The 26,499-nt window shown below is 36.7% G+C and overlaps 1 protein-coding gene across 1 annotated transcript in view; it reads left to right on the plus strand.

Annotated features, from left to right (window-relative positions):
• TBC1D5 (TBC1 domain family member 5) overlaps positions 1-26,499 on the plus strand; it is a 265,333-nt gene that overhangs the window by 112,718 nt on the left and 126,116 nt on the right. Inside the window, exons 3-7 of the mRNA XM_088521207.1 lie at positions 2,738-2,804; positions 16,152-16,260; positions 17,990-18,079; positions 18,204-18,275; positions 20,978-21,045. Coding sequence (XP_088377333.1) covers positions 2,738-2,804; positions 16,152-16,260; positions 17,990-18,079; positions 18,204-18,275; positions 20,978-21,045 — 406 coding nt within the window. The remainder of the gene's footprint in view (positions 1-2,737; positions 2,805-16,151; positions 16,261-17,989; positions 18,080-18,203; positions 18,276-20,977; positions 21,046-26,499) is intronic.

The following is a 26,499-nucleotide window of genomic DNA, read 5'->3' on the forward strand; positions in this document are numbered from 1 at the left end:
TGATTAGACACCATATTTATTTGAGTAGACACCACATTTACTTGAGTAGACACCACAAAGACCATTTGGTCTTGGTTAGGATTACCCAATGATTGTACGAAAAAAAAAAAAAGGTGCATTCAGATAAGAAGTGGGGTGAAGCCGTCAGGGAAGGAAAAGCCTTGTGAAATAATGCAAAAACAAAAACATGAACGTCTCAATATCTGAAGTCAGACATATGAAAATAGAGAATATAGTGATGGTAAATAGCAATATTTACTGGAAAGTGGATATATTCTATTTAAAATAATATTACTGGAAATTGTCCTATTATGATAGGCTTTATTTTTCAAGGGACAAGAAAAAGAGTAAAAGAATGTTTTTAATAATCAGAAGTCCAGCTTTGTTCATCTAAGTGTAGTAAAAAAGAAGCAGATTAGAGTTTCTGTTTTCAAACTAATTTGAGAAAGTTAGTCAATGAAGTCAGCTAGATTGAGTAGTTTCTAGACTACTAATCAGGATTTACTTTAGAGAAGGCTGCAAAAGTTACTGAGAAACTTGCAATCTGTATAAGATGAGGAACGAAAATTCTGTGTTCAACTGAACGATTAAGCAGTTCTTAAGGAAATTTTGGAGTAAGTGGAGACCCAGAATGGAAAAACAGCTGATCATCAAAGAAGGCCATTTCCTGGCTGTCAGAAAGTGTGGGGTCGTAGTGGCAATTACCAGAAGTTAAACTGAACTTGATTCTAAGAAGGATATTTAAAATAACAAGAAAGTATCATTTTAACTGTGCCTTCCTGGGGAAGAAACCTAGAACCCCTGAGCAGTGCGAGTGGAGAACGAAACTAAACGTAATGCAGGTGTCGTTTAAACGTAGAAGAATACTTAGTTTTAATTTCCAGTAAAGACAGATTTTTCAAGTAAAGGCAGGATGGAATTGAAGCTGAATGCTAGATAGAGATGATTAATGAATAATGTGGCTAATAACAATTAAAACATTTGACTTGCAGAGTACCCCTTGTTCAAGGATACTGATAAATGCTGCTGTGTAGTACAGTTTTCAGTCTTGCAGTTTGTGGCTGATGCCATATAATTGAAGGAGAGGAAATGTAGTATCTACTGCAAATGTAAGTCTCTTACTTAGGGTAAGAGAAAAATAAATGATGGCAAATTGACTGCAAGCATAAGGGGATGACCATTATCCATGCAGTGCTCCAGCAAATTTTCTTAAAGGGAAAAATAAATTTAAAAAATAGAAAATGGCATAACTTTTAGGGCAGGTTGTTAAACAGGAGATAGTGGCCAACTAACCTGCTAGCCTTCTTTCAAAAGAAACATGTTTTAAAGAAATATGTTAAGTCTATCTAGTCCTCAGTAAGCCATCTGATGTGGTGCCACAGGAGATGTTATGAAGTAGAGAAAATGAGGATTAGTGAAATAAAGTAATTGTAAGACAAATAGGTGGCAACAGATTGTAATGAAAGAATTCTATTTTTAGGGAAGTTCAGCAGTTTATGGTTGAACAGATCTTAGCCAATATTTTCATTCATTGCCGTGGCATGGTGTGAGACTGCACTACTGATTTTGAAGGAACAATATTAGAAGGTAGTATCCAGTGCAAGAATAAATGGTAAATTTAGGCAGAAATGGACCTTTCCAAGAGACAGCATGAAACAATATGAACTACAGTATCATACTAGCAAGAAATTTTGCTATAAACTGCAACCATCTTGTTATGAATGAATAAGGAGAGCAAACATTTGGGTCTGTTAGAAGGTGACTGTGAAACTACAACATGATGTGGCATGACCAGATTTTATCAGGCAAAGTATTTTTAGTAGGGGGGAACAAATGCTGTCCCGAGACTAAACTGATCAGCCTTCATTTAGTATGCTGGATGTGATTTTGTCCCTTTTCTGTGTTTAAGACTGATTTAAAAGAAAGAGAGGGTATGAAGCCTCATCTAGAAAGATGGCAAAGAGAACTTGTTTTCAGTTAGCAGAATGTAGGGTATAAAGGTATGTGGTACTATCTATGAATAGGGTAAGGAAATAAACACCAAAGATGTAGAAGAATTACTAAGCTAAATGATAGGTTAGGCAGTAAAAAGGAATATAAAACAGATAGTAGAATAAATTCAACATGAAAAATAGAAGATTCTTTCTGACTTGTAAGTCTTTCAGTAAACTTGCAGGCCTGTTCTAGAGAGGGTGGATTCCTTCCAGTTCTTCATCTCTGTCAATTTCTGTGAAGTGTTCTATAAATGACTGACAATATATAAAACATTGTGTTTTACAGACATACTATTCAGGTCACTTGATAAAAGCTTTGAACTTCTTTTGAGGAAAAAAATCTGGTATCATACAATCAATCCGATCTTGCACAGAATAAATGAACTTGTACATTCTTCATTAGTAAAATCAAACTTATCTATTTATATGGTAAACCTATTTTTTAAAAAACCTATTTAAGCTGTGTTTAAGAAGTTGAGAAAGGTCTAAACCAAAACCACAAGTGAAATGGAATCTTATGTTTTTAGAACACTCAGATTCAGAATGGCACATTGTTGTCTCTATTGAGAACTGAGAAGTATCCCTTTAGGCTTTGTTGAGAAATAAAGTTACTATACATGGTAAAATCATTTGTTATTGTGAGTATATACATGGTAAAATCATTTGTTATTGTGAGTAATATTGTGGTATTTGTTATCAGAGCCTCAAATTACCAAGATCATTTTCTTCTGTTTTTGTATCAGGAGGATCAAATGAAAATGGAAGCATGCACCACAGCCCAGATTCTGATGGAACATTTATTTCTTACAGGTCAGTAAACTTTGGTACTTATTTATTTATTTATTTAACCAAAGTAATCAACATAATGTGTTTAAAGCAAGGGAGAAAGTCTACATTTTTAAGAGTATTGTACAATTTAAGTTGTAACAGTCAGACAGATGAAGTATTAAGGAACAATCTGAAAAACTTCCTTTTAGGATGTTGTTTTTATGAGAAAGCTTTTCAAAATGTTTGACTAATGAAAGCATTGAGGCATTATGTGTCAGTAAATGTATTCCTTAGTAAGTATTTCTTAGTTTATCTTGTTTTTTGTGGGTTTTTTTTTCCAAAAGCATGCAATGAAGTTGATAGCCCTCAGCTGTACACACAGTAATTAACTATTTACCAGGATCTTCTTCCTGATTTTCTCCAAAATAACTGGATCTATCCATCACATGAAACTCCAACAGCACTTACTAATTATTCCAATTAAAAAAAAAAAAAAAAAGAGATTTGTTAAGTTTGACATTTCCTGACAGAAAGGTTTCACTTCTATTGGTAGTAAACACCAGTTAAAGAAACATGGTGCAGAACAACTATTTGCAGTACTGCTTGTGCTACAAAGACTTGGTTCTTGCTAGGGTAAACAGCTGAGGTTTTCCAGTTCTTAAAAGCACAACAAGCTAGTAAGTAGGAAAAAGCAACTGTTGCCTCTTGAGTTATTGGAAACTCGGACTACAGATAGAGTCATCAGAAGCATAGTTTCATCTTTCGGTCAATAAAATGACTGCTAAAAATGCTACATGTTTGTCCCAGAGACTAACCTCAAATTTGTGCTAATTAGAATGACTACATCTAATTTTTGGTGCTTGAGTATGGTTAAAAAAAAAGAAAAAACAATCAAGCTTACCACCAGACCATTTTGAATTCCTGTAGCACACTAAGATGTATAGTTTCTATTTGTTTTTTTGTAGTCTCGTGGTGTGTGTGTGAGAGGTGAGAGCGGCTAGGCAGGAGGAAGGCTGGCCTCGTTGCAGCTGGGGAACTTCTCCCCCGTCCTGGCCTGTGGAGTTGTGCCGCGCGGCTGGGGGAGGCCTGGACGGGCGCAGCAAGCTGAGACCGGCCCCGGGCCCTTGCAGAGCAGAGACTGAGAGACTGCTGAGAAGAGCAGGGAGCAAAAAGCCAGGTCTTGAAGGAGGAGAGAAGAAAGACTTTTCATAGAGGGGACAGCAGAGAGGTTATGACAGAGGTTGGGCCTGCATGTACCCTGTGAGCCAAGGGAGCTTTTATTTGCAAACCCTTTCAATTTTCTGTATCCTATAAAGTTGCTTCATCTAATTCATGTTCTGATGAAACCCAGATTGTGCTGATACCCTTTGAGTGTAGTTAGGGTACTTGCTTTGAGACATATATGCTGGCAGAGCTCTTTCAGGGTCTGCCTGACTCAGTTTCCTGTTACACTTGTGTTCTCTAATGCATAAAGAAAATATAAGTAGCCCAATACACTTGTAACAAGGAAAGCTGGAAGGAGAAACCAGCTGCAGTTAGACTATGGTTTCCTGAGGGTGTTTCCTGTGGTAGTGAGCTGTGCCCTGTCTCCCCACCTTCCTTTTCACACCTGCACCGGGACTCATCTCTTAGCAAACCAGTCCAAAGGGGCTGAACTAGCCTAATCTGCCTATTGGTAGGATGTGTTTTCTGATGACTTCGTTCATTGTATCAGTCTTCCCAAGACTGATACCAAGATGAGGTTCAGATGAGTATTGGTGCTAGTGTAAGGAAAGGGACTAGAACATGAGGCTGGGAGTAAATGGGAGGATGAATCGTGGTTATCAGCCTAAGCTGTAGTGGATTCACATCCATCACTCTCAGGACTATCAACCACAGGAGTCAGAGGACGTATACTAGGTGTTATGAATGGTTTTTGTCAATATTTTTGGAATATTGCAGCTTGTTGCTAAAAACTTGCATAGTTAAAAAAGTTCTTGTGATGCCCTAAGCCTATTCCCATAGGCCAAGCCATCTTTAATGTTCTGCAATCAACTAAGAGACAAAGTTGACCTTTGTGTCTCTATATTCCTTAGTCCAAAGCACATATAATAAAAAGGATCTTAGCTACCACTTTAACAGAATAATAATCATATTCTGTCAGAGGGGATTACAGCACAATTTGCAAAACTGAAGCTAAGTTATATTTTAAAATCAGTCCCAAGTCTTCACTGCTTTGCCAGTGTATTAAATTATTGGTATAATTAGAGGCAAGATGATAAAGCAAGCGAGTACAGTATATATATATAAAAAAAAACCTCTGGCTTTTAATAGCTGGCAAGCTAACACTGTTATTAAGTAGTATTACAGTATTTAAGGTGTGAAATGAATATTTTCTGCTCAGTGGCAAGTAACTCCTATCATATAATGAGATTGGCTGTAAATTTGCTGGTTGCGTTGAATATTGTGTTGATACTTACAGTTCTGTGTTGCGTGTTATATAAAAATGAACAGCTAATATCTTATAAAAGACTTAAACTGCCTTGAAAGATAACAATGGTAAATTTGTGTTGTTTATTTAAGGACTCATTGGACATTTTGACTTATTTTAGGATACTTCCAGTTAATATTATTTCAGTAAATTAGCAATTTGATAAAAGTATTGATAGTCTGGTTTATCCAATGTGTTTCAGTTTATTGTACTTTTAAAAAGCCTTAGTGTTAGATTCTTGCCCTAAAGAGGCTGTGCCATCTTTGGATCACAGTAGGTATTATGCTTGCATAAGACTAATATATGCAAAATCATACTGAAAATTTTTACTGAAAGAAGTGCTTTTATCAGTCTCTTTGTAATTCATTTAGGAGAAGTGGCAACTCCACATGCTTAAAAACACTTAATTGTGAATGCTTTTGCTATTAAAGTGCTCCTTGCTATAATAAAAAACATGGCAGCATGGCAGTAGGGTGAATTTACTTGATTCCTCCTTTTATTAAATTATGTTATTTGTTATTAACACACTTCATGTGTTAGTGTATTTGTTTTTCTTTTTAATATGGAGTTTGTGGATTTTGCTTGTGTTCATCATGGCGCAGATTTAGTGCTTATGTTGAGATAGTGAGCGTTTCCCTTTAGATCCTAAAGTTTGTGAGTAATGTAAATGATAAGCTCATGCGACTGGCACATGTTTCTCAATATTCTGTAAGTTTGTGAATGCATCCTCTCAGGTCACAGAGAATTTTCTTGTTGATCTTCAGGCTCTGAGGAGAGCATTTTAGTGTACTTGAGAAAAGCTTTATGCATATGACATTAAAAAAATTCTTTCCTAGTACCATGTCATCCAAGTTTGAAGTTCACTCTTAGAAAAATTTGAACAAGGTGTTAGACATATAGTTTCATCTTCAAAACAAAAGAAACCTGGGAAAGATGTTTGAGCTGCACTGTACCGTGGTGTTTTACAGCCATGGTTGAAGCCTTTTCAGGATGTGCAAATTGGTCAGACATGGCCAAAATGAAAAGGAAAAAAAAAAAAAAAGCCCAAGCTTCCAGTATCTGCAATGCAGTGCCACTGGAAAGTCGAAATACTGTCTTTCTCTTGCCTTCCCAAGGGCAGCTGACCTTCTTCTCGCCAAAGAGGTGAACCCCTTGCCAGCACATATGACTACAGACTATTACATTAATCTGTTTAGCCTCAGTACCAGCTGCTTGCATGTTTTTAATTATCTTATTAGATAGTATAACAGTGACCTATGAAATAAAATGAAGGTGAGTATTTTTTAACTTTATTTTACAGGCTATTTTTCTAAATATATTTTAATGACCTAATTATGACTTTTGGGGAGAGCCATTGATGCAGACATTCAATTTGGCTGATAGAATCTAACATCTCAAGGGCACTTATTTTCCTCGAAGGGGGATTCATGCATTAATATTGCTTGTAATAAATATATAGCCTTAAAAAAGCTCCCTTTTCATACTTGTGTTGTTAACTAACTTTATGATTTAGAGACCCATGACCACTGTGCTGTGATGTATTATTTGTTAATACATCCCTGCATTTGTACCTGAGTTTAATTTTTGACCCGCGTACCACGATGGATGAAGCTCTTTCCAGCATGACTTACACTCCATGCTAATTCTGTTTGCTCCGAGTTCTAGCACAGGCAGACGCTGTGTATTCCTCCTTTGGCTGTTATTTCAAATAGACAGCAGTTCTGGTATATGAAAGACTTTTGTAGTCTGTTTTCTTTCCTTGACTTCTTGCACATTCTGGTTACCAGATGTTTTCTTTCTCATTGCAAAAAGGCAGTTAGTCCTGCTGGCTGAGGCACGTTTCTTGTGTGCTCGCCAACAACTGCAGGGCTGGTACTGAGCGTGCAGAAGACAGACAGCAAGGGGTGCAAGCTGTTCCTGCCTCTTCCTACCCCTTTCCAAGGGTGGATTGTGAAACCGGTTTGATTCCCGTGTTGACCTGTGGTTTTTCTAGGCTGCTGTGCCAGAAATGGGTACATACCCTCTATCCATATCTTCTAGACATAGGGTGGTTTCATAAGATATAAGCTATTTAAATACTTATATCTTGTGGAAATCACATGTCTTAATCTGATGGGAACCAACCCTTTCCCCACTACACAAGCATATTTAGTCTTCTGCAGCATAGGCAGGTGGTGTCTTTTTACTGTGTTTTACTTTTTAAGTCACCTCTGCACAAGGATAACTTCTTGTTTTTTTTCCTTAATTTTTTCACACTAGGTGTGAAACCTAACGAGCAGCCGTAAAGAGGAAGTGTTTCTATTGGGTTTTTCACATATTTTGAGTTACAATAATGTTAGGAGGCCTAGCAGTGAAGTAGCTCTGCACACCCTTGTGCAGGGAGGCTCCTCAAGAGCTTCTTGTGTGCAGAGGCAGGAAAATTCGTGCTTCTTTTGCCCTCCCTACAACCATTTGTTAGAGGCCTTCCTGGATTTCGTTGCAAAGAGGCCTTTCCATACATGTTCGTTTTGTCTGTAGAACCTTAAACTCTATCCTTGCAGTTTCTGATCCTTCTGCATTTCTGAACTTACTTGCTTATAAACCTTCTCCATGCCAGCACTCTCAATTTCTCCCTGTGTGGGAAGATGTTGCAGAGCTTCATTTCCAGCAAGGAAAATTGACTCTTTGCCCTGAAGGCGAGTATCTTCCAAAGCACTTCTGTGCTAATTCAAGGAGATCCACTTGTGACATCCAAGAGTGGAAAGCACTCTTGACATCCAGAACTTGAAGGTTTCCATTTTTCTCTGAATTTTTTTCAAAGCTATTTTCCTTTCTTACCCTGTTTGAGGGCCCTGATAAGATCTCCTGATCGATCTTGTCAGACTTCTTTTTTTGGCTTCCACAGCTGACCCACTCTGCAGCCTTTGCCTTTTGCCCCAAGGAATGTGCTAGTGACACGATAGGCCACAAGAAGAAAACGTCATCACGGAGGATCTGAACCCTTGTGTGCTAAACAGAGCCATTTCCTGCAGGATGGAGCAGAGACCGTTGTTCTTAGAGGGGCAAAGCCCAATCTAGAAGTATGGTGCAGGTTTTCATACAAAGCCAGTATGAATATATATTAATTTATGTCAGAAAAAAAAAGTAGTTCAGAGATCAATTTAAAAGAAAGGCATAGCTCAGGAAATAATACTTAGTTTGGGTTCATACAGTGCATTTGCATTTTTAGGAAATAATATGACCCACAGAGGTGAATGTTGCATAAAAATCTCGGGTTTTTGCTGCTTAATGCACAGGTCAAGTATAACTGCAGATGTCTAACACAACAACCTTTGAAGGTGTTTTTCAGTAATCAAAGGCAAGAACAATCTTTTTCAGTTCTCAAAATACATTTGATTTCTTGATCTGCTCTGTGTCATTTACACTGTCATTTAGCACTGTGGTTAAATCTACTTTATTTTAGAACAAAACATTTAACTTTCACTAAAATGTTACTAATCCCTAGTATTTTTTAAAATCACAAAAACAAAATTAGTTTGTTCTGAAATTGGAAGGAGGCATTTGTGGCAGTAGGAGAAGAAAGAAGGTATATATGAGTGAAAAAACATTACTTTTTCAGCAAAATTAAACTATATGCCTTTGATAAAGTGCAAAAATTCTAAATGAACAGGACAGCATAGCATCTGAGGTCAGATATTTCACTTTGCAAATTTTTTTGTTGTGTTTAAAAAAAATAAATGAGGATCCTCCTTTCTGGTAAGCACCATTAGTCTTTTAATGTGAACTTTATAGAGAAGAAACAGCAGAATTTATGCTGTGTTTTTTTTTATTTTGGCCTGCCAGACCTTTCACAGATGCTTCTTTCTAACCCAACATCTGGCTGTAGTTCATTATTAAAAAGGTATTTAAAATCTGAAGTAGTTATTAAAAGTTGAGAAGCTCAGCAGGTCTAAGCAATGCAGTGACCTCAGCATTGCAAACCCCTCGAAACTCTGCACCTGTGTCATGTTTGCACCAACATGACTAACCCTGGCAGGTGAGTGACTATTTTTCTTGGGGTTGAGGTGCACATTTTGAGATCAAACTGGCATTCCAGTGTGTCTGTAAAGTAGAGTCAGGGAGCACAAGTTAATGTAAGTAAGTCAGACTTTCAGATGGCTTTAAGAAGAATGCTTCCACAGAAGCTAAGCAGTTCCAAGGATTAGAAGTATTGTCCCAATTCAAAACCTGCTTCACTAAAAATGATCGATTAAATGGTCAATTTTAACTACAGTGAAAGGTATCTCAAGGTCCTATGCCAGATCCAGATCTAATATGAGAGAAGCAATATATGCCTGCAAAGAGTTCCTCTGACAGCGCAACCTTAAATTAGTTCCACAGGTTATATGACACTTAATTAAACTGATAGCTTAAATAACTTAGTTAGTCACCTGAAATTTTGGTGATTTTTTTTTATATTAAGGAAGTGATTTTTACCTTACTTCACACAAACCCTTCTAGCTGTATGTCTGCCAATATTAAATGAGACCTGAACTGTTTAGAAAATCTGGCCTTTGATTTTGAGCCTCCCAGCAGTGCAGCCATGCATATTCACACTGCCATGGCTGTTAACTCTGCCTCGTATCCTGAGGCGGGAGTTTGGGATGCAACAGAAAACACACACACATTTTCCAAGCAGTTTGAAAAGTCTTCACATGAAAGCTGTCAAGTGGATTTTCAGGATATCAAATAAAAAAAATGGTATATTTCAGAAATGTTTTCTTTTAAAACTTATGAATTGCTTTTTTTTCCCTCTGCTTTAGGGAATAAACTGTTTTTATTACATTGCTGTCTCCTGCTTAACCTTTTTCTAAAACGTTCACTTTATGGTATAATAAATAATAAAAACTATATATGTTCCTTCGATATATGCTGTATATGTGAAAAGAGCTATTGCTTATTCTAAAAGCACTCTAATATGCCTATCAGTAAAGGCCTCCAATTGCAAACATATACCGTCACCATTAGGGAATTTGTTTTCTTTCTGACATATCCGTTGCTTCACTGGGTGCCTTTGGGAAGCTGAGTTGGATCTCAAACATTTAAAAGAACTCATTTTGATATTAACAGCATTGTATAAAAATATGAAATAGTCTGGGAACATGCATGCCATTTTATTCTAGATAATTTTGCCAATGTTAGCAGCACTACTCAAGAGTTTTCTTTGGGCCTCTGCGAAACTATCCGTTTGTGCTTGAATAATGGTCTAGACGGTGAAATAAGCTTGAGATTTAGATTCCAATCTAGAATATGTATGCAAATGTTCATACCTTCCAGTAGCATTGCAGTACTCTTTTCATGGTCTGAAAACATTCCTTGTTTTCTAAATGTTGTTGTAAATATTAAAGGGATCTTATTTCATCACAGATGTGAAAGAGAGATTTCAAAACTTAGTATGAAATACTTGCCCAATGCAGGATTCAAAGAACTACATATATTTTCTAGTGACGTTTTAGTTACTGGTTTCTTTGTTACCTGTTGCTTCAATTGAAAATGAAGTAATTGTAGGTAATAATCTTTACCTGATTGATCTTAGTCCTTGCAGCCTCTGTACTGAATCTTTTCCATTTTTCAGTGACATATAGATCTTAATTGGCCTTGGTATTCCTAAGTTACTCAGTTTTTGTTTCTGTAGGTTTTAATGTCTTCCCACAGAGTATGACATGGTCTGAACACTGTAGTATAAAAATTCTTCCTCTTCTTTAGACTCCAGAAAGACATACTTTTGTGTAAGTCAGTATGTTTATCCTGTAGGACAGAATTTACCTGCTGTTGTTTGGCAGATACCATTCTTCTTTTTCATTTCTTCTTTTTCTGAATGTAGAGAATACCTATTTTGCAATAAGTGGCGGTGAGCCAAGGTTGCATTCTCTGCTTGATGCATTGGCTTTGCCGCTGTGCCATGGCGCAAGCTCTGCCGTGGTAAAACTCCAGAAACTACTATTTGAATTCCAGAATTACTTTCCAGGCCCCTTGTCACAACAATTCTTGGAATGATTTAAGAAAAAATATATGTGGTCTTTGGGAGTTTACAGTGGCTTATTCCTCTGAAGTTGTAAAATACTGTCCCTCTAGTGATTTCTAGTAAGGTACCTGACCTCAGGGTATTGGCCTTTTCAAAGATGGTGTTTGAACACATGAGATTATACCTAGATATTGAAATGGAAAATCCTGCCCACTGTGCTCCCTTCCTTCCAGTGTCTGGGTAGGGAGAGATGTTCTTCTTTTAATCCTTCAGCATTCGAGCTGACCACAAATCAAGGAAATTTTCCTGGACGCTTTGTCTACCTCTGCATCTCAACCAAGTGTACAAGTATGGGAAGCTATTTAAAAAAAAAAAAAAAGAGAGAGAAAGAGAGAGAGAGTTTTCTGGTTAGTTTTCTACACCAAATTGCAGTAGTAACATGGATCGTTAAGTGGGATTAGGGATTACTGTGAAAATGGCTGGATGATTTTGATTGCTATTGTAAAGAATCTCTCCACCTTTACTAGGGGATTCCACATACTCTTTTACTGAGCACTCCAGATCTGCCCAGAGCTGATGCTGCGTGTGTAAAACACAGTTCTGCAGGTGCTGTTTACAGGGGACTGTGAAGCTTACCTCTTGATAAATACTGCTTTGCTTGGGAAGCATCCATGGTGCAACACAGACAAACATTCATACCTAAAACCAGCAGTTTTTAGAGGGGTGATGTTCTTACACATACCTGCTTCCTTTCCCTGAAGTCCTATTCTGTTCTGCTGTCACAAGAACATTGTGGAGCAGCAAATGCACGTTGTTCATGTCTTTCACCATACAGCATGCTTGAGAGCTCTGAGAATAGGCTATTTTTGCACCATGCAAGTATTCCGAAGAGAAGAAGTATTTATGATAAAGAAATGCTTGAATATGTGTATTGAGCAAACGAAATACCAATTGAACAGAGAAACCTCAACGGTCAAACAAGATGTGATCACAGAATCACAGTATGAGTGAGGTTGGAAGAGACCTCCAGTCGCAGATCCATTTGTTCTGTGCCACCCTCCAAATGACATTGTGCTCGTGAGGTAAACTAATCCCTAATCCAGACCCAGGACTGCTAATTCTCAAGAAGAAAATGTCTTTACAGCAAAATCTCCGAGGAACAAGCTTTTGCTGAATCAGTCACTGAGATTATTTGGAACCTTTCTTCATCTAAAGTGGATAAGATGAGCAAAATAGTGCAAACAAGGTAGCGTTAGATAATTCAAGTTGGCTATAGAGCCTGTAGTTTTAAACCAAAACTTTTTTAGATATAGAAATCTGGCAGGTACCCTTGAGTTTTACTGAGAATTTTAGGAGAGATTTTAGCAATAACTTGAATTTTCTTTTTTAAAAAAGAAAGAGGAAAGTCAACAAATATCTGATTTTGGTAATTATTTTAGCAACTGTCATACCTCCAGACCTTATTTTGGAAAGAGTATGTTAATACTTATGTATACTTATGTATAGTTTGCTAGGATTTTGACCTGGTTTTTGATAAACAGATATGTCATATTAGAGTAGACCCCAGTATAAAATTCCTTTGCAGACAGATCCAAACTCTTGTGGTTGTTATATGAATGCATGTTTCAACACATAGAAAAGGAAAGAATTCTTAACTGTGAGGGTGACAGAGCACTGGAACAGGCTGCCCAGAGAGGTTGTGGAGTCTCCTTCTCTGGAGATCTTCAAAACCCTCTTAGACGCAGTCCTGTGCCACGTGCTCTAGGTGACCCTGTGTATGCAGGGGGGTTGGACTAGATGACCTCTAGAGGTCCCTTCCAACCTCAACCATTCTGTGATTCTATGATTCTAAGAAGAGATGATAACTATGAAAAAAACCTTTGGGACAGTCTGGTTCTATCATCCACAGCCATAATCCATTCCATTGATTTGCCTGCTTTTTAGTTTGTACATATGAAGCCCTTTTCCCACATCTAAGTAATGTGGTTCATGCCAATAAATATTTTATCTAAGACCTTTGTGCCATAGATACAATTGAAGGCAAAGTAAGAAATGTGAAATTAAGTTTCTAAAAGTAACATTAATTGCTACTTTTTTTTCTTATGTAAGTCTTCTATTATTAAAGCTTTACAATATGTACCATAGTACGTTAGATTGCATATTTAAACAAACAGGAATATAAAATGAAAAATGTGTACAAGGTAGCCAGAAAACATTAAGATTTGCCATTGCTTTTACTTTAATTGTACAACCTGAAGGTTGTATTAACACACGATTATGCATTTAATTTTCTAGTTTGATTAAAAACAATTGCATGTGCTTATTCATAGTTTAATGGTTCCAGTTGGCTCTTGAAGTCTTTCACTTCAGTGAAGCAAGAGGGCTGTGATAGACTTGAGTTCTAATCATTATTGCTCGTTTCACTTTGACCAACGATTTTTCTGCAAGCCAGGGTCAAAGAGGCTCATAGATACTGGTTTTCATAGTAAGGTTATGTCAATCTAGAATTTACCCTTTTAGAAATGAAAGCCAAGTATCTTGTTGGTATTATGCAGTGTTGCCTTTATTAAAAATAGTCTCAAGATAATGACATTTAGTATATTTATTAGCCCTTTTTCAAAATATTTGAGAAATGAATTAGTAAGTGCAGTCCAGAGAGGATTTTAGATGTCACAACTTATAGTAGATTCCAACTTGGGTTTATTCTGAAATCTTTTTTCAGTTACTTGTGCCTTTTTTGCTTTAGTTATCCCAGCAGCCAAGCGCGGATGCAGGAGAGATACAATCTTGCCAAATTTCAGTTTGGGCTGTTCTAAATGGAATTTTGTTCAAAGTGTGTATGAAATTGCATTGCAATTTAGAAAAGCACAGTATCCACACTCACACAATTTAAGAAGTGTTGAAATTACTTTCTTACAGTGTAGCAGTTGGTGGAAAAAAACATAACCTTAAGACGTTTTGCCCTCTGTTCTTTCTATCCACAGTTACACTGATTTAAACTGACATACAAGTATTTCCAAAGAAAATCTGGGAATATAATCCACTTTGAAACCAATGTAAAGAGCTCTTGCATCTGACCTGTTTTGTGCACTGGGGAGGGTGTCACTGTTGAATGGAGCTGCCTCAGGAGGCGGCTTGGCCCTTGCTGTAACGGCCAGGGGTGCTGCGCACTTCGCGGTGGCAAATGGAGAGTATCATACACGAGAGGAGCAGGAGGCTTGTTTAGATAGGCAGCACATACTGTAGTTACCGAAGTATAAATGCACATGAAAGAAAGGAGCAGATTTTTCTCAAGCTGTGTCTGCTATATACCACACGTTGTACTGAGAGAAGATTTGTGATCACGTAAAGGGTGGTAAGCAGCTCACTGCAGAAAGGGCAGGATCCATGGGAAATCAGGAGCCCGAGAAATGAGATCTTTCCAACTCACAAATAGGAGTGTGGCAGGAGGGGAGGAACCTGCCCCACACCACGAGAGTTACTTGCTCCTAGTCCTGTGGGAATGCTGGCAGCTTGCAAAGGCTGAAAGCAGCCCTAACCCCTCACACCAACACTGCTTGAGTTGTCCATGCTCTTGCCAGAGTATGTCCCTGCAGAACAGGAGCATAATTTTCTGACTTGCCAATCCATCCCTGACCATTCGCAGCAATTGTATCATCATCCAGTTCCATCCAAGGTTAAGAAAAAAAGAAAAGCCCTCACAACTCAGCTTAGAAGATTGGAAACCTGCATAGATTTAGGACAGCTAGTAAAAGCAGAGTTTGCTGGGTGTTTCAGCGTAACCTGCTCTGTGACCCTCCTTAGCTAAGAAAATCTGCTCAGATCTTCCCCTGAAGTCCCAGGAGTAGTTTCTCTCTTCCTGCTTTCATTTGGTCTCCCAGGGAGAAGCAATAGTCTCCCATGTGAGAGCAGCAAAGGAGATTTTCACCTCAAGGACATACCCTGAAAATAAATCTGAAACGCTTTTCCTTGCGCATAACCCAGCTCTTGAGGTTGAAACTGCCATTTGGATTTTTCGAGCGGGTTGTAGGAAGGTCCGGGAGCGAGTCTTGGCTACTTTGGTCAGACCATCAAATGGCTTATGGTGTTCTCAAGATTCATTTCAGGAGCTGCAGAAATACAGGTTTAATTCTTTTATTCAAGCTCAGTAGATGGTTTGGGACAATTAATTTCCAATTGTTTCCCAGTAGAGCAGATTTACTTGTATATTAATGAGGCACAGGTGTTAGGCCCCTGGTGCCTGCATGCCTGGGAGGCATATTTAGGTTGTTTATCTAGTCAGCCATAGGTACTGCAAGGTACTCAAGCTTGCCTTTAACAGTTTATACAGTGAGGCTTTTTAATTTTTTGATGTTTTTTTAAATTTGCTAGCACCTGTTAAAATTTTAAAACTGATCATGTAGAAAGAAGTAGGAGTGATTTCAATAGTAAATAGCACTAAATGTTAAAGAAAGTCTTCTTCTATTATGCTTAACTGCCCAGCTTGACATTAGGAAGAAAAGAAGGTTCATTTAAGCAAATAAGTCATGTGAGGCACTAATACAGTCAACAGTATACTTTTCTGTTGCATATTTTTGGAATAGGTACTTCTTTGTCTACAGCTGAAACATGAATGTGCTTATATTAATATTCATTTTTCTTGTTTATTCACTGAACTGCAGTACCAACATTTTAGAGGAAATGGAATAGCCTCCATAGACATTATGAATTTCAGTAGCTGGCATAATTATAGCGATCTACATATTCATTAAATCCAAAGAAGAAATGTGTCCAAAAAGACAGCCATGCGTTCAGAAATGGTACACAACTAAATATATATGTTTAAAAAAAAAGTTCTTTTCCTCCGCTTGTCCACAGCATGTAGTGTCATATAGTCCTTAAATCAGCTAAGGCTTTTTATGGTTTAAATGCTCGTTCCTTTTGCTTTTGCACGCAGCAAAGAATGGGAAGAACTATTTGTAAACAACAATTACTTGGCAACTATACGGCTGAAGGGGATTAATGGGCAGCTGAGAAGCAGCAGGTTCCGTAGCGTTTGCTGGAAGGTAAGAAGAGAAAATATTTATTTACAGTTTGTGGTTGCAATATATCAACACATTACCTGATGCGCTGGAAGATTATTGATGCAAAGAATCATGAATTTTCCGAGAGACTTCATCCCAATGTTTTCCTACCCATTTTTGTAATTCATAGGACATTTGCTAATCATATTGAGTTGCCTTAAAGCTGAATGGCTGGTTTTAGCGAAAGATTCCTAGGAAAGAATATCTTTGTGTTGGCTTAAATAAAATTGAGTGCAACACAGTCATATCTCCTATTGGTGTTGATACATAGAAATCATGCACTGGAAATAAAAAAGAAAGCTTGTCTTAAAATTTATGTTTTGTGGAACTTGGGACTGCGTGGGACATGCTGCTTCTGTTAGCAGCTTCCTGTGAGCAGTAATGAGAAAATTAGGACTAATGTCTTTTTTAATGACTAGATAGAGAAAGAAACCAGGTCTCCCAATCTTAAAACACAACAGGCCCTCAGAGGTTTCCATTGCAGGAGAAAAGGGAGGAAGAAAACTGAATAATAATGAGATGCTGTATAAAGTCCTGCAGAACTTTGTTGCACTGACATCAGGTGTCCTGTCCCTCCTCAACTTGGATAGTAGGGAACATCTTATCTTTGGAAGTTGCAATATGTGAATATCGAGGATTTAAATAGCCTCTCTTGTAAATTCTCAGACTTGACATTGGCATGAAGACCTCCAAATATGCTCCATATATGAAAGAAGCAAATTTGAAAAGCTGAATGTATGTAGCACTGAACACATTCAAAGTTAATGAAAATCTTGTCTACGGGAAGCCAGATTAATATATGTCACAAGCATATTTGGAGTCTGTGCCTTCCTGAGTCCTTAAAATAAGGTGCCTAAGATCCCATTCAAACACCTGAACTAACAGCAGCGAGTCCCACGCTGCCTAATAATTAAATCAAGCAGTGTTTTTGCTCTCAAAGCAAGGATGGTTTATTTGTGTCCCAATATGGAGTAGAGCTCTGTTTTTGACTGCCTATTTTTAAAACGTTGTCAATGTTTTCATTAAGTTCTGAAATAATTAAGTGCTTTCACTGAATTTGGAAATGCTTGTTGTTTGGCAATGTTTACTATTTCATAACTTTTTATATATAACTAAAAAGATTTATTTAGAAAGCAAGAAAATACACTGTATTTTTTCTGTATCTTGTATACGGTTAAATGGTCTTCCCTAATGGGTGTCTGTTTCTGACCCTGCTCAAACAGAGATATGAACCATTGAGATTTACATTTCCTCAAGGGCTTTTTGGAAAATTGAGTCTCTTAACTGTCTCACAGAAGTCTAGAACCTGTTTCTATTCTATAGAAAAAGGTTTTCCTCATCCACATTTCTTAGATAATCTCTGAGTGGTTAGTTTCTGCTCTGCATTCATATTTGGTTTTAGGCATATTGCATCAGGTCATCAATGTTACAGAAACAATTCCAAGTTTTGTATATTGTATATAAAGCTTTAGTTTGTGCCTTTGGTAGTTTTTTAATGCTTTACGATGCGCTGTAGGACTGTAATGGTTTCTAGCTTCTTATTTATTGATTAGCAAGTCTTAATGCCAGGATCATTTTGTAGGTCTTTGCGTCCTGTTCCTCAGTTGTACAGTTGTAAAATATTTGCTTCTCCATATTCTGAGATGGTTTGCGCATGAAAAACTCTATTAAACTGACTAAACTTGACTGTTTTATTTTGTTTTGTTAATAGTTATTTCTAGAGGTTTTACCCCAAGACAGAAGTCAGTGGATTAAAAGCACTTCCGAATTAAGAACATCTTACAACAAGATCAAAGAGATTGTAAGTTGGTACAAAATAAGGTCTCACTCCAATGGCTGGATGTAGATATAATACTTGCAGTGTAATGGAAGAAAATTTGAAATGGAAACACTGCTCTTTTTTCTTTTTTTTTTTTTTTTCCCAGCATATTACAAACCCACGGAAAGCAGGACAGCAAGACCTGATCATCAACAATCCTCTGTCTCAGGATGAAGGTGTAAGTTGACTCCTATTTTCATCAATATCTGTGTTACTAAAATTCTCATCATTATAATCATGTTGATGAAAATGAAGTCTTGATGAAAAGAGAAAACAGTGGATATTAAAGTCTCACTGCCCTATTTCCAAACTGTCTTGTGTTAACAAGCAGCTCACAAGCCGTGGGCAACCAGAAATGCTCATTTTTAGTTTAATATTCTAGTTTAATTTCGGTTTGTTTGTTTGTTTTTATTTTTTCCGGTGCTTCCAGAATGATAATAATGAACAAGAAACCCATACTGGAATATTGTTCCAGTTTTACAGAATTTCCTTCCTTTAACTGATCAGTTCATTTATTGCTGTGTGTTTTCATTTTAAGAATACATGCTTAGGAATATTTAAACAGCACCAAATAGTATACTGTTTAACCTGAGAAGTTTTCACTAGCAAAAAAAAAGAGCACTGTTGGACATCTGACTAGTATGCAGGTTGAGTGAATGTGGAAAGTCCAGGCTACAAAATAATCATTTCCTCCAGGTTTTTAATTCTTCTCTTGTAACATTTGTTAAAAGACACAAGAATATCCAACAGTTATAAAAGAGCAACCAGCTGCAAAATGACAAATTTTCAATACTGGAAATGTGGCAAAAATCTTCTATCTGATTGTCCCTAAGTGCTGGGTATCTAGCACTTACTGAAATTGATAGGAGCTCCATGTAGCTTGGTATTCTAGAAGTGCTGCCTCTTTGGTATTTGGCACTATGATTAGGCTTTAGGTATAGATTTAGGAACTTAAGCAACTTTTTTATTATTTTTTTTTTTGAGAGAGAGACTGCGGTTTGAACTACATTTGACTTATACTGGGAGCATCTTAAGTATGCTATAGCATACACTTTCAAACTTTTCTGCTAATTATCACTTTGATCTCTTTTTACTATTTCAGAAAATCCTGCTTTACCATATTGTAAAAATAACTTGATACCATGCAAATAACTTTTTTGATTGAATTTAGGAGATTTACACCAAAAGAGACTTTCACATAAATTGAAGCGTATAATTGGTTTGTGTTTATTGCAGTGCTCTGCTTCACGTTTAATGTAAAAGGAGAAGTGTTTGAGTGGCTCTGCTTGTAGGAACATGGAAGTGCTGATCACAGGCATGTTTGTGACTCTGCAGCTAGTGTGACCCCACACACTGTCAAACCATCCCTGCATCCAAATGAACAGAGTTGTCTCAAATGCAGAAGATTTAATTTTTTTCTGCTGTAGTCTATGATTGTACACAATATTACAACCTATTTCTGCCTGTGATGTCTTCACAGGCTATAGGTTGAAATGTCAGAGTATGTGGCAGTTAATTAACCTATAGAACAACACAAGAGACCAAGCTGGGCACAGGAGTGACGAGCTAAGTGCCTTTGACCCTCTGCAATGATTTCATGTTTTGCCCTTTTATAGTGTCCTGGGATTTACTTCCCTTTTGGCACCTAAGAGTCCATCTATCTTCTTGGTCCTTCACTGTGAAGGACCAGCAGGGGAGAGTTGTTGTTTGCAGTTTTCGAAATGTGACATAGCTGCCCTAAAAGAGCTATAGGTAAGATCCAGTGTATCTTAAATAAAATAAAAAGGTATTGGTTTTAAGTGAGACATTGTCAAGGGTGTAAATAAGCCACCATGCTTAAGCCACCATGAAAATAAATTGTTTACAAGGGAGCAATAGATTTTGGAAGTATTGTAGCCACTCCCTTCCTATGATATTCTGTTCGCTCCTGCTGCTATCTGAAAACTAACTTAAATGAAACGACTGCTAAGGATTATATTCCTTCTGTATTTTGATCAAGCTATTTGCCAAGCTATTCCTTTATTGCAAAGAATAAGCTTTACACAACAGTTTCCTTAACATTACCCTAATGTGATGGCATAGACTGGAACATTTAAATAACATTTGCTGACTTTATTCAGGTTGGCTTCTGCAAAGTGTTGGTAAATAAGGCATGTTAGCAAAAAAAAAAAAAAAAGAATGGAAATGGACAAATCCACAGATATAGAAGAAGATAAATCTGCTTTGAATCTATTATTTAATTTGAATGTTGATAATGAACTTTAAATACTCCAGTTTTCTATGTAAGAGCCTTTTGATAAAGACCCATCTTGATTTGCGCCGTGTATGTGTACTGTTAGAATGGCGTGATTTTCGTAATAGGTATTTAATCATCATACATTCCATATTTGAATTTGCCTCCACTAAGGCAAACTTGCTTTCTGGCAGTCAAACACACTATCTTGAAACTTCTCACTTCTAAGTAGAGCCCATAAGTTTGTAGGAGAAATGTGCATCGATGTGCACTTTTTCCAGTGAACTACTGATTTTTTTCAGCTGAGGTGTTGGTCCATGTAAGCTTGAATTTACCTCACTAAATATTGTCATAGATCCCGTACAAGAAATGCACAGACCTGAAGCCTTCCACTGAGTGAAGGGTGTGAGTGTGGAACCAGGATCCAGAAAGTCGCATGTTTTTATCTCTGATCTAAATTGACTTTCTAGTAGATTTAAGCCTAGTTACAAATATTCTTTTTCAACTATAAAATATTGATATATCTATCAACCAGGGATGCTGCAAATTAATTAGGTAATATTTCCACAGTACTTTGGTATTGCAGTATATAAGCCCTAAGTATTACTAGAAGCCTCTAATTCATGCAATTATTTTCTTTATTTCAGAGTCTATGGAATAAATTTTTCCAGGATAAAGAGCTTCGAGCAATGATTGAACAAGATGTGACAAGAACGTATGTAGATCTTTCTAAAGAAATATCCATATATAAATTTTGATCCTGCATTTTTATATGGTGTATACTATATTTTGTTTTGTTGAGTTCAGTTAGTGTAAATGTCAGGATTGTTGAACATGAATGTGTAGAAACATGCATTTAATGTATAGCAAGACAGCTTTCTTGGAGTGAAGAAGTGGAAAATTGCATTAAACATAAACCCTGGAGATTTATTGGTATCACTGGAGAAAAGCTCCTTTAAATTAAAATATTAGGAAATGTATTACTTATTGAAAATTAAAATAGAGTTTTCTATGTGAAACAAAGAGAAAGTAAGAGAAATTCAAGGTTTTAAAGTAAATTATAATTATAGTAAAAGATTGAACAGATGAGTTTCTGTAATTCTTTACACTTATTCAATCAATAATACGAAAATAGTGTTTAATTAGTGAGAATAATGTCATTCATCGAGAGAAGTTAAGCACTTCTATTTTTATTTATCATTTTTCTAGTGTTGTTTGTCACATATGCCTTTTAAAATTTGTCCTAATATTGCTATGACTATCCTTTCATCTTCTTGGCCCTTAGGTCATTCCTGTTTAGGAACTTAGGCATCTGAGTTAGAACACTCAGTTCCTGCAAATATTTCTTTTCAGAGCAGAAGCATTGACTGTGATGTGTAAATCTAATTAAATTCAATTATAGTTTTGCTAACATGTGACATTTTACTGTATTGCAAATAATTTTTCTTATAACTTGGAAAAAGTGGTGATAGCCATAGAATTTAAAAATGCCAAGCTCACACATTTTCATTTAAAGAAACAAAGTCATGCAGAAGAAATCATTGCTCTCTAGTTTTGGAATATTTTATATGTCCGTCCCTAGACCCATTCTTGAATGCATTCTTGCAGTGAGATGTGTAATTAAAATCTGAGTATACTTTCATGTGCATGCTCACAGATGGTATTTTTTTGTTTGTAAAAGGAACAGTTCAGGATGTTCTAAGATTAAAATATATACATATATAAACTGTAATTGGAGAATGAAAATTGATATAGAAGTTCTGCTGGATATAAGACTATTTACCTAGATATATACGAAATACAGGCTCTCACTGTGGCAAATGGCAGAGTGTATGCACTTTAGAAAATAGCAGGATGCATCATGGGTCACATCAAAATAAGTTAGACAATGAAAAAGCAAGATTTTTCAGGCTAACGTGAAATTTATTTCATTTTACAAACTTTCATTTCATAAAGCGAATTTACGTACTCACATGTCGCTTGATTAATCATGAACCATATAGCATGCACTTTATATATATATAGGTATCTGTTTGCAAGTTAGCATTAGAGTAAGAAGCAGAAAGTTCTACATTCCTTGGCTTTGGAATATAACTATCTTGTCCTTAAGGTTGTCTTTTCCATTTCCATTCTTTATATAAATTCCTAGTGTTGCAATTTAAAGATTTGTCATTAACTTACAGTGCATTATATTTGAATTTAAAATGTTCAGATTGCTTAAGTATATTCAATTATCATCTCATAGTCATCATAATCTTCTGTTTCTTATTTAAGGAATATTTTATACTGTATTTTTATACAGTATACTGTTTATACTGTTTACACTTCTATTTAATAATCTCTCTTTTTTTTTCTTACTGGATGATAATTGAGAGGTTCAGACAGAATTTCTTTCAGCAGTCCAGAAGCATGAATTTTGGGGTTAGAACCAAATATAGTCTGTTTCTATCTCAAGTGAAAGCTTCTCAAAATCAGGCTGTGAGAGAGGGTTTTATTATGAAATTAGAAGTCTTGCTTCAATTATAGTTTAGCAATACCAAACAAGTTATATGGCTGTATTCTAGCACTTTACTCAGAAAGGAATTTCTGTTTGAATTAGCAACACAGTAACTTGTAGTACATGTAAGAACACAGTGATTAATTATTGTCTTTCCAAAGAGGTACCAAAGATGAGAACAAAGCTGATTATGTGCTAATAATTAAAAAGGTAGCTGATAAAGAAGAAATTTTGTGAGTTTTCTGCTGGAATAGCAATCTGCTGCAATGGAATTGCATCTAGCTACCAGCCAAATCAAAACACCACTCTGCTTGCAGCATCATCTTTTGAAGTTGGGATTTGCAAATGGCCGTGTTTGATGTAGGACTTATAGGTTCTCAGTAGACTAACTTGGAGGCAGGGGTGGTCTTTGGTGATGGTCTGTGTGTATTATTCTAGCCTGTTTCTAATTCAGGAGCAACAACAGCCCTATAGGAAAGGGGAAGACATGATCCTGAGAAGTAGTGGTTGCACCTGTTTAAACACTCTATTTCCCAGATTTTTTTAAGAAAAGGGGACAAAAGGCGTAGAGGGACCATTAGTCATCTACATCTGTCTTCCTAGAAGAAGATTGGGAAGACGTAAGAAGAAACAGCAGTCCGCGGAGTAAGAACCCAAGGGACAAAATGTAGTTTCCAAGTAAGAGAAGAGACTGCCAGAAGGAAGAGCTACCTTTTTATGCACTTGTGCATAAAGAAAAAAGGGAGCTGCAGTTTATTTCTAAAGATATTGTCTTCTTGACAAAGTTTTACCTTGCTGAGGAGCAGGGATGGGGAATGGTGCGGTAAAATCTGAGGAAATTGAGGAATCTGAGGAAAAATGAGGCAAAGGCAGGTCACTCCACAGCAGTGATTAAGAATCTCCTTCAAGTCTGTTACCAGACATGTTTTTTAAAAGTGTTTATGGGTCCTTTTCTTTGATTGCCTTTTGTGTCAACATTTGACTGTTAGTGGTCTAGGGGCCCCTAAAAAGCCTAATCTTTTAAAAAATAACTAATTCATGCTTATCTTAACTTTCAGAAATCAGAGACTTGAATGCACTTTTGTTTGATTATAGTAGATGTGGTAAAACATCCTGGTAAAATTCCCATTTTCTTATGCAGTTTTTCTCCAAGATGTAATTAAATGTAATATCTTAGTATTCTTGAAAAAATGTTTTACCTTACCTGATTTGAGGCTAGTGTATTTCTAAAGCAGTGCTTTAATTGTAGAATGACATTTTTCATGAAAATCCTTCCTGAACTGATAGTTCCCTCATGGTCTCTTGTATTTACATTATTATAATTAATACTTCAGCCAGCTTATTTCTTGAGTTCATTATTATCCTTCCTGTCACAATCTCTGGTATTACAAGATCCTCACAGATATTCTGTGTATTTTTGAGTTTTCTTTGTTAGTCTTCTTTTCCTGAACTTCACAGGGCAGGACTGAATAACAGTCCTTCAGAAATAATCTCTTCAAACCCCTAAATTATGTCGATTGCCATCTGCTGTAATGCACCTTTCTGGTCTCAGCTGTGTCCTTCCTTTACAGTAATATGATTACTACAAGTGCACACAAGTTTCCAAATGCTGGTCTACCATTACCCCATCAGGTGCCAGGAAAATGATGCACTGTTCATCCAAATGCCTTTCTCAGTACTTAAATTTTATTCTGTTTAAGCCATAGTGGCTTCTCTCTGTTGACTGTGGAATAATGCCTTTCATCCAAGGATTTCAAAGCGCGTTTCTAGCTTTACCTGTCGTTATCTCAGTAATAGTTAACACAAGTAGTTTGTCTCAGGCTATTGATCATATTTTATTACTTTGTTTCTCTGGACAGGCTTTACAAAGCCTTGAGATAACTGAAGTTTACCAATGTAGCTTCCACACTTTGGAAGCAGGCAGGACAAAATTTCCTTTAAAAAAGCTTAGCTGTGATCCATATGACCTCATTTTAGTGCCGACAATGCTGTAACCTTGGTTTTAGCAAACTAGCCTCAGGCATACAGGTGTTGTCTTTCCAAGTGTTCTTCTGTTTCTCTTTGTCCAACCTTACCTTTTCCTTTCTTTCTGGAACTCTATCATTCTACTTACATTTTATTTTCCTTTTTTATTGTTCCACATAGTTGGATGTGCTTTTGGATGGTTACTTTTAAAAATGTTTCCTACCATGTAGTTAAGCCTTGGTAAGCACTTGTTTGTGTATTAGTATATTAAAGTAAATCTATAAGCAGCTTATTTCCTACTTTCTACCGGCAGGTGAGGAGGATGCAGAGGTGAGAGTTATATCAGAATAATTACAGATTCTTCATATTTACATTTTCCTGGATTACATGCAGATAACATGATTTTCTCAGATGTTTTTTCCTCTTTTTCTCACACTTATTCCATTTTATTCTGTTTCACTTAGTGGATATTTATTCTGTGAAAGTCTCAAATGATTTCCTAATTTTTGGTTTTGTTTGGGACAGCCACTAATGGCAGTGAAATGCCTAATTATCTTAGCAAAAGATGTCAATAGGATACATTGGAGCCTGCTTAGAGCTCAAGAAAATTAGGATGCCTATTTTCATGTTAGTTGTGAGATATTTCAATAATGCAGTTATTAAAATGCTAATTTTTTTTCAAATATTAATGAAATATTGAACCCTTGTGTATATTCTTCCTTTGACATATCCTTCATTTTTTCTGTTTGGTTCTTTTCAGACTACTTAACATATTGTAGTTGTTATCCTCTTCATAGTAGCTTATTTTGCCCATCTTTTATCTGGAGAAAAAATGAAGAGCTGAACTGTTCTTGAAACTGCAGGCCAGATTGATGATCCAGTTAACAGTTGTCAGCCTAACACAAATTAAAGAATGCAAGCATGTCATGCAAAGCGTGTTTTTATCTCGGTGAGATTTGATCTCCAATGCTTGTTTTTCCAGTACCGGAATCAGTAGTTAACTGTTTGCAGCAGTTCTGGTTTTAACTCTTTTTTGTCTATTGTTTGTTTTCAATCTCCCTCCTTTTTTTAAGTATTCCTTGGCACATTTCAGCTTCTTTGATGCAGGGCTGATAGTGAGCAGAGCACTGCCTTGGAGTTACTGATCGGGCTGCTGGGCCACCCGGGACCACCAGGACAACCTTCTGGGTTGCCAGGTTGGACAGGAAGCATCTGTGTGCCGGAAGGAGAGGGTACATCTGAGCTTCAGTCACTCCCTCTCATCTGCCTCCTTTCTCTTTTTCTATTTGGCAAAACTTGTTTTCATGACAAGGACTTGGAGGAGCAAAGTAACTTGATCCTTTAGGCAATTAGGAATATATACTCAGATGGTACATTGCCTTTTTTGGACTGTATTCCTCAAGTCAGTCAGACTTTCATCACGCTGGCTGTTTGTAAAAGTTGGTATTTACAACAATGTGCCATTTTATGTCATTCTTGCGGAGGTCTAGTATTCCTTATGTTAAAGGGCACTATGCATTTAAAAAAACCTGGCAATATCATAAAGGTGTAATAGACTGATGTATATTAGAACATGGTTCCAAATTTTATTTACAAAACAAATGTGACATGTCTTTAGAAGTATTCCACCAGCACCCATTCCATTCATGGAGAGATGGGAAAGCAGAAAAAAAAAAAAAAAAGAAAAGTATTGCCCTAGCTATCTGT

This window comes from Tinamus guttatus, unplaced genomic scaffold (assembly GCF_059628265.1).
Source record: "Tinamus guttatus ecotype Peru unplaced genomic scaffold, ASM5962826v1 Tinamus_guttatus_pri_ptg000115l, whole genome shotgun sequence".
Classification (NCBI taxonomy): domain Eukaryota; kingdom Metazoa; phylum Chordata; class Aves; order Tinamiformes; family Tinamidae; genus Tinamus; species Tinamus guttatus.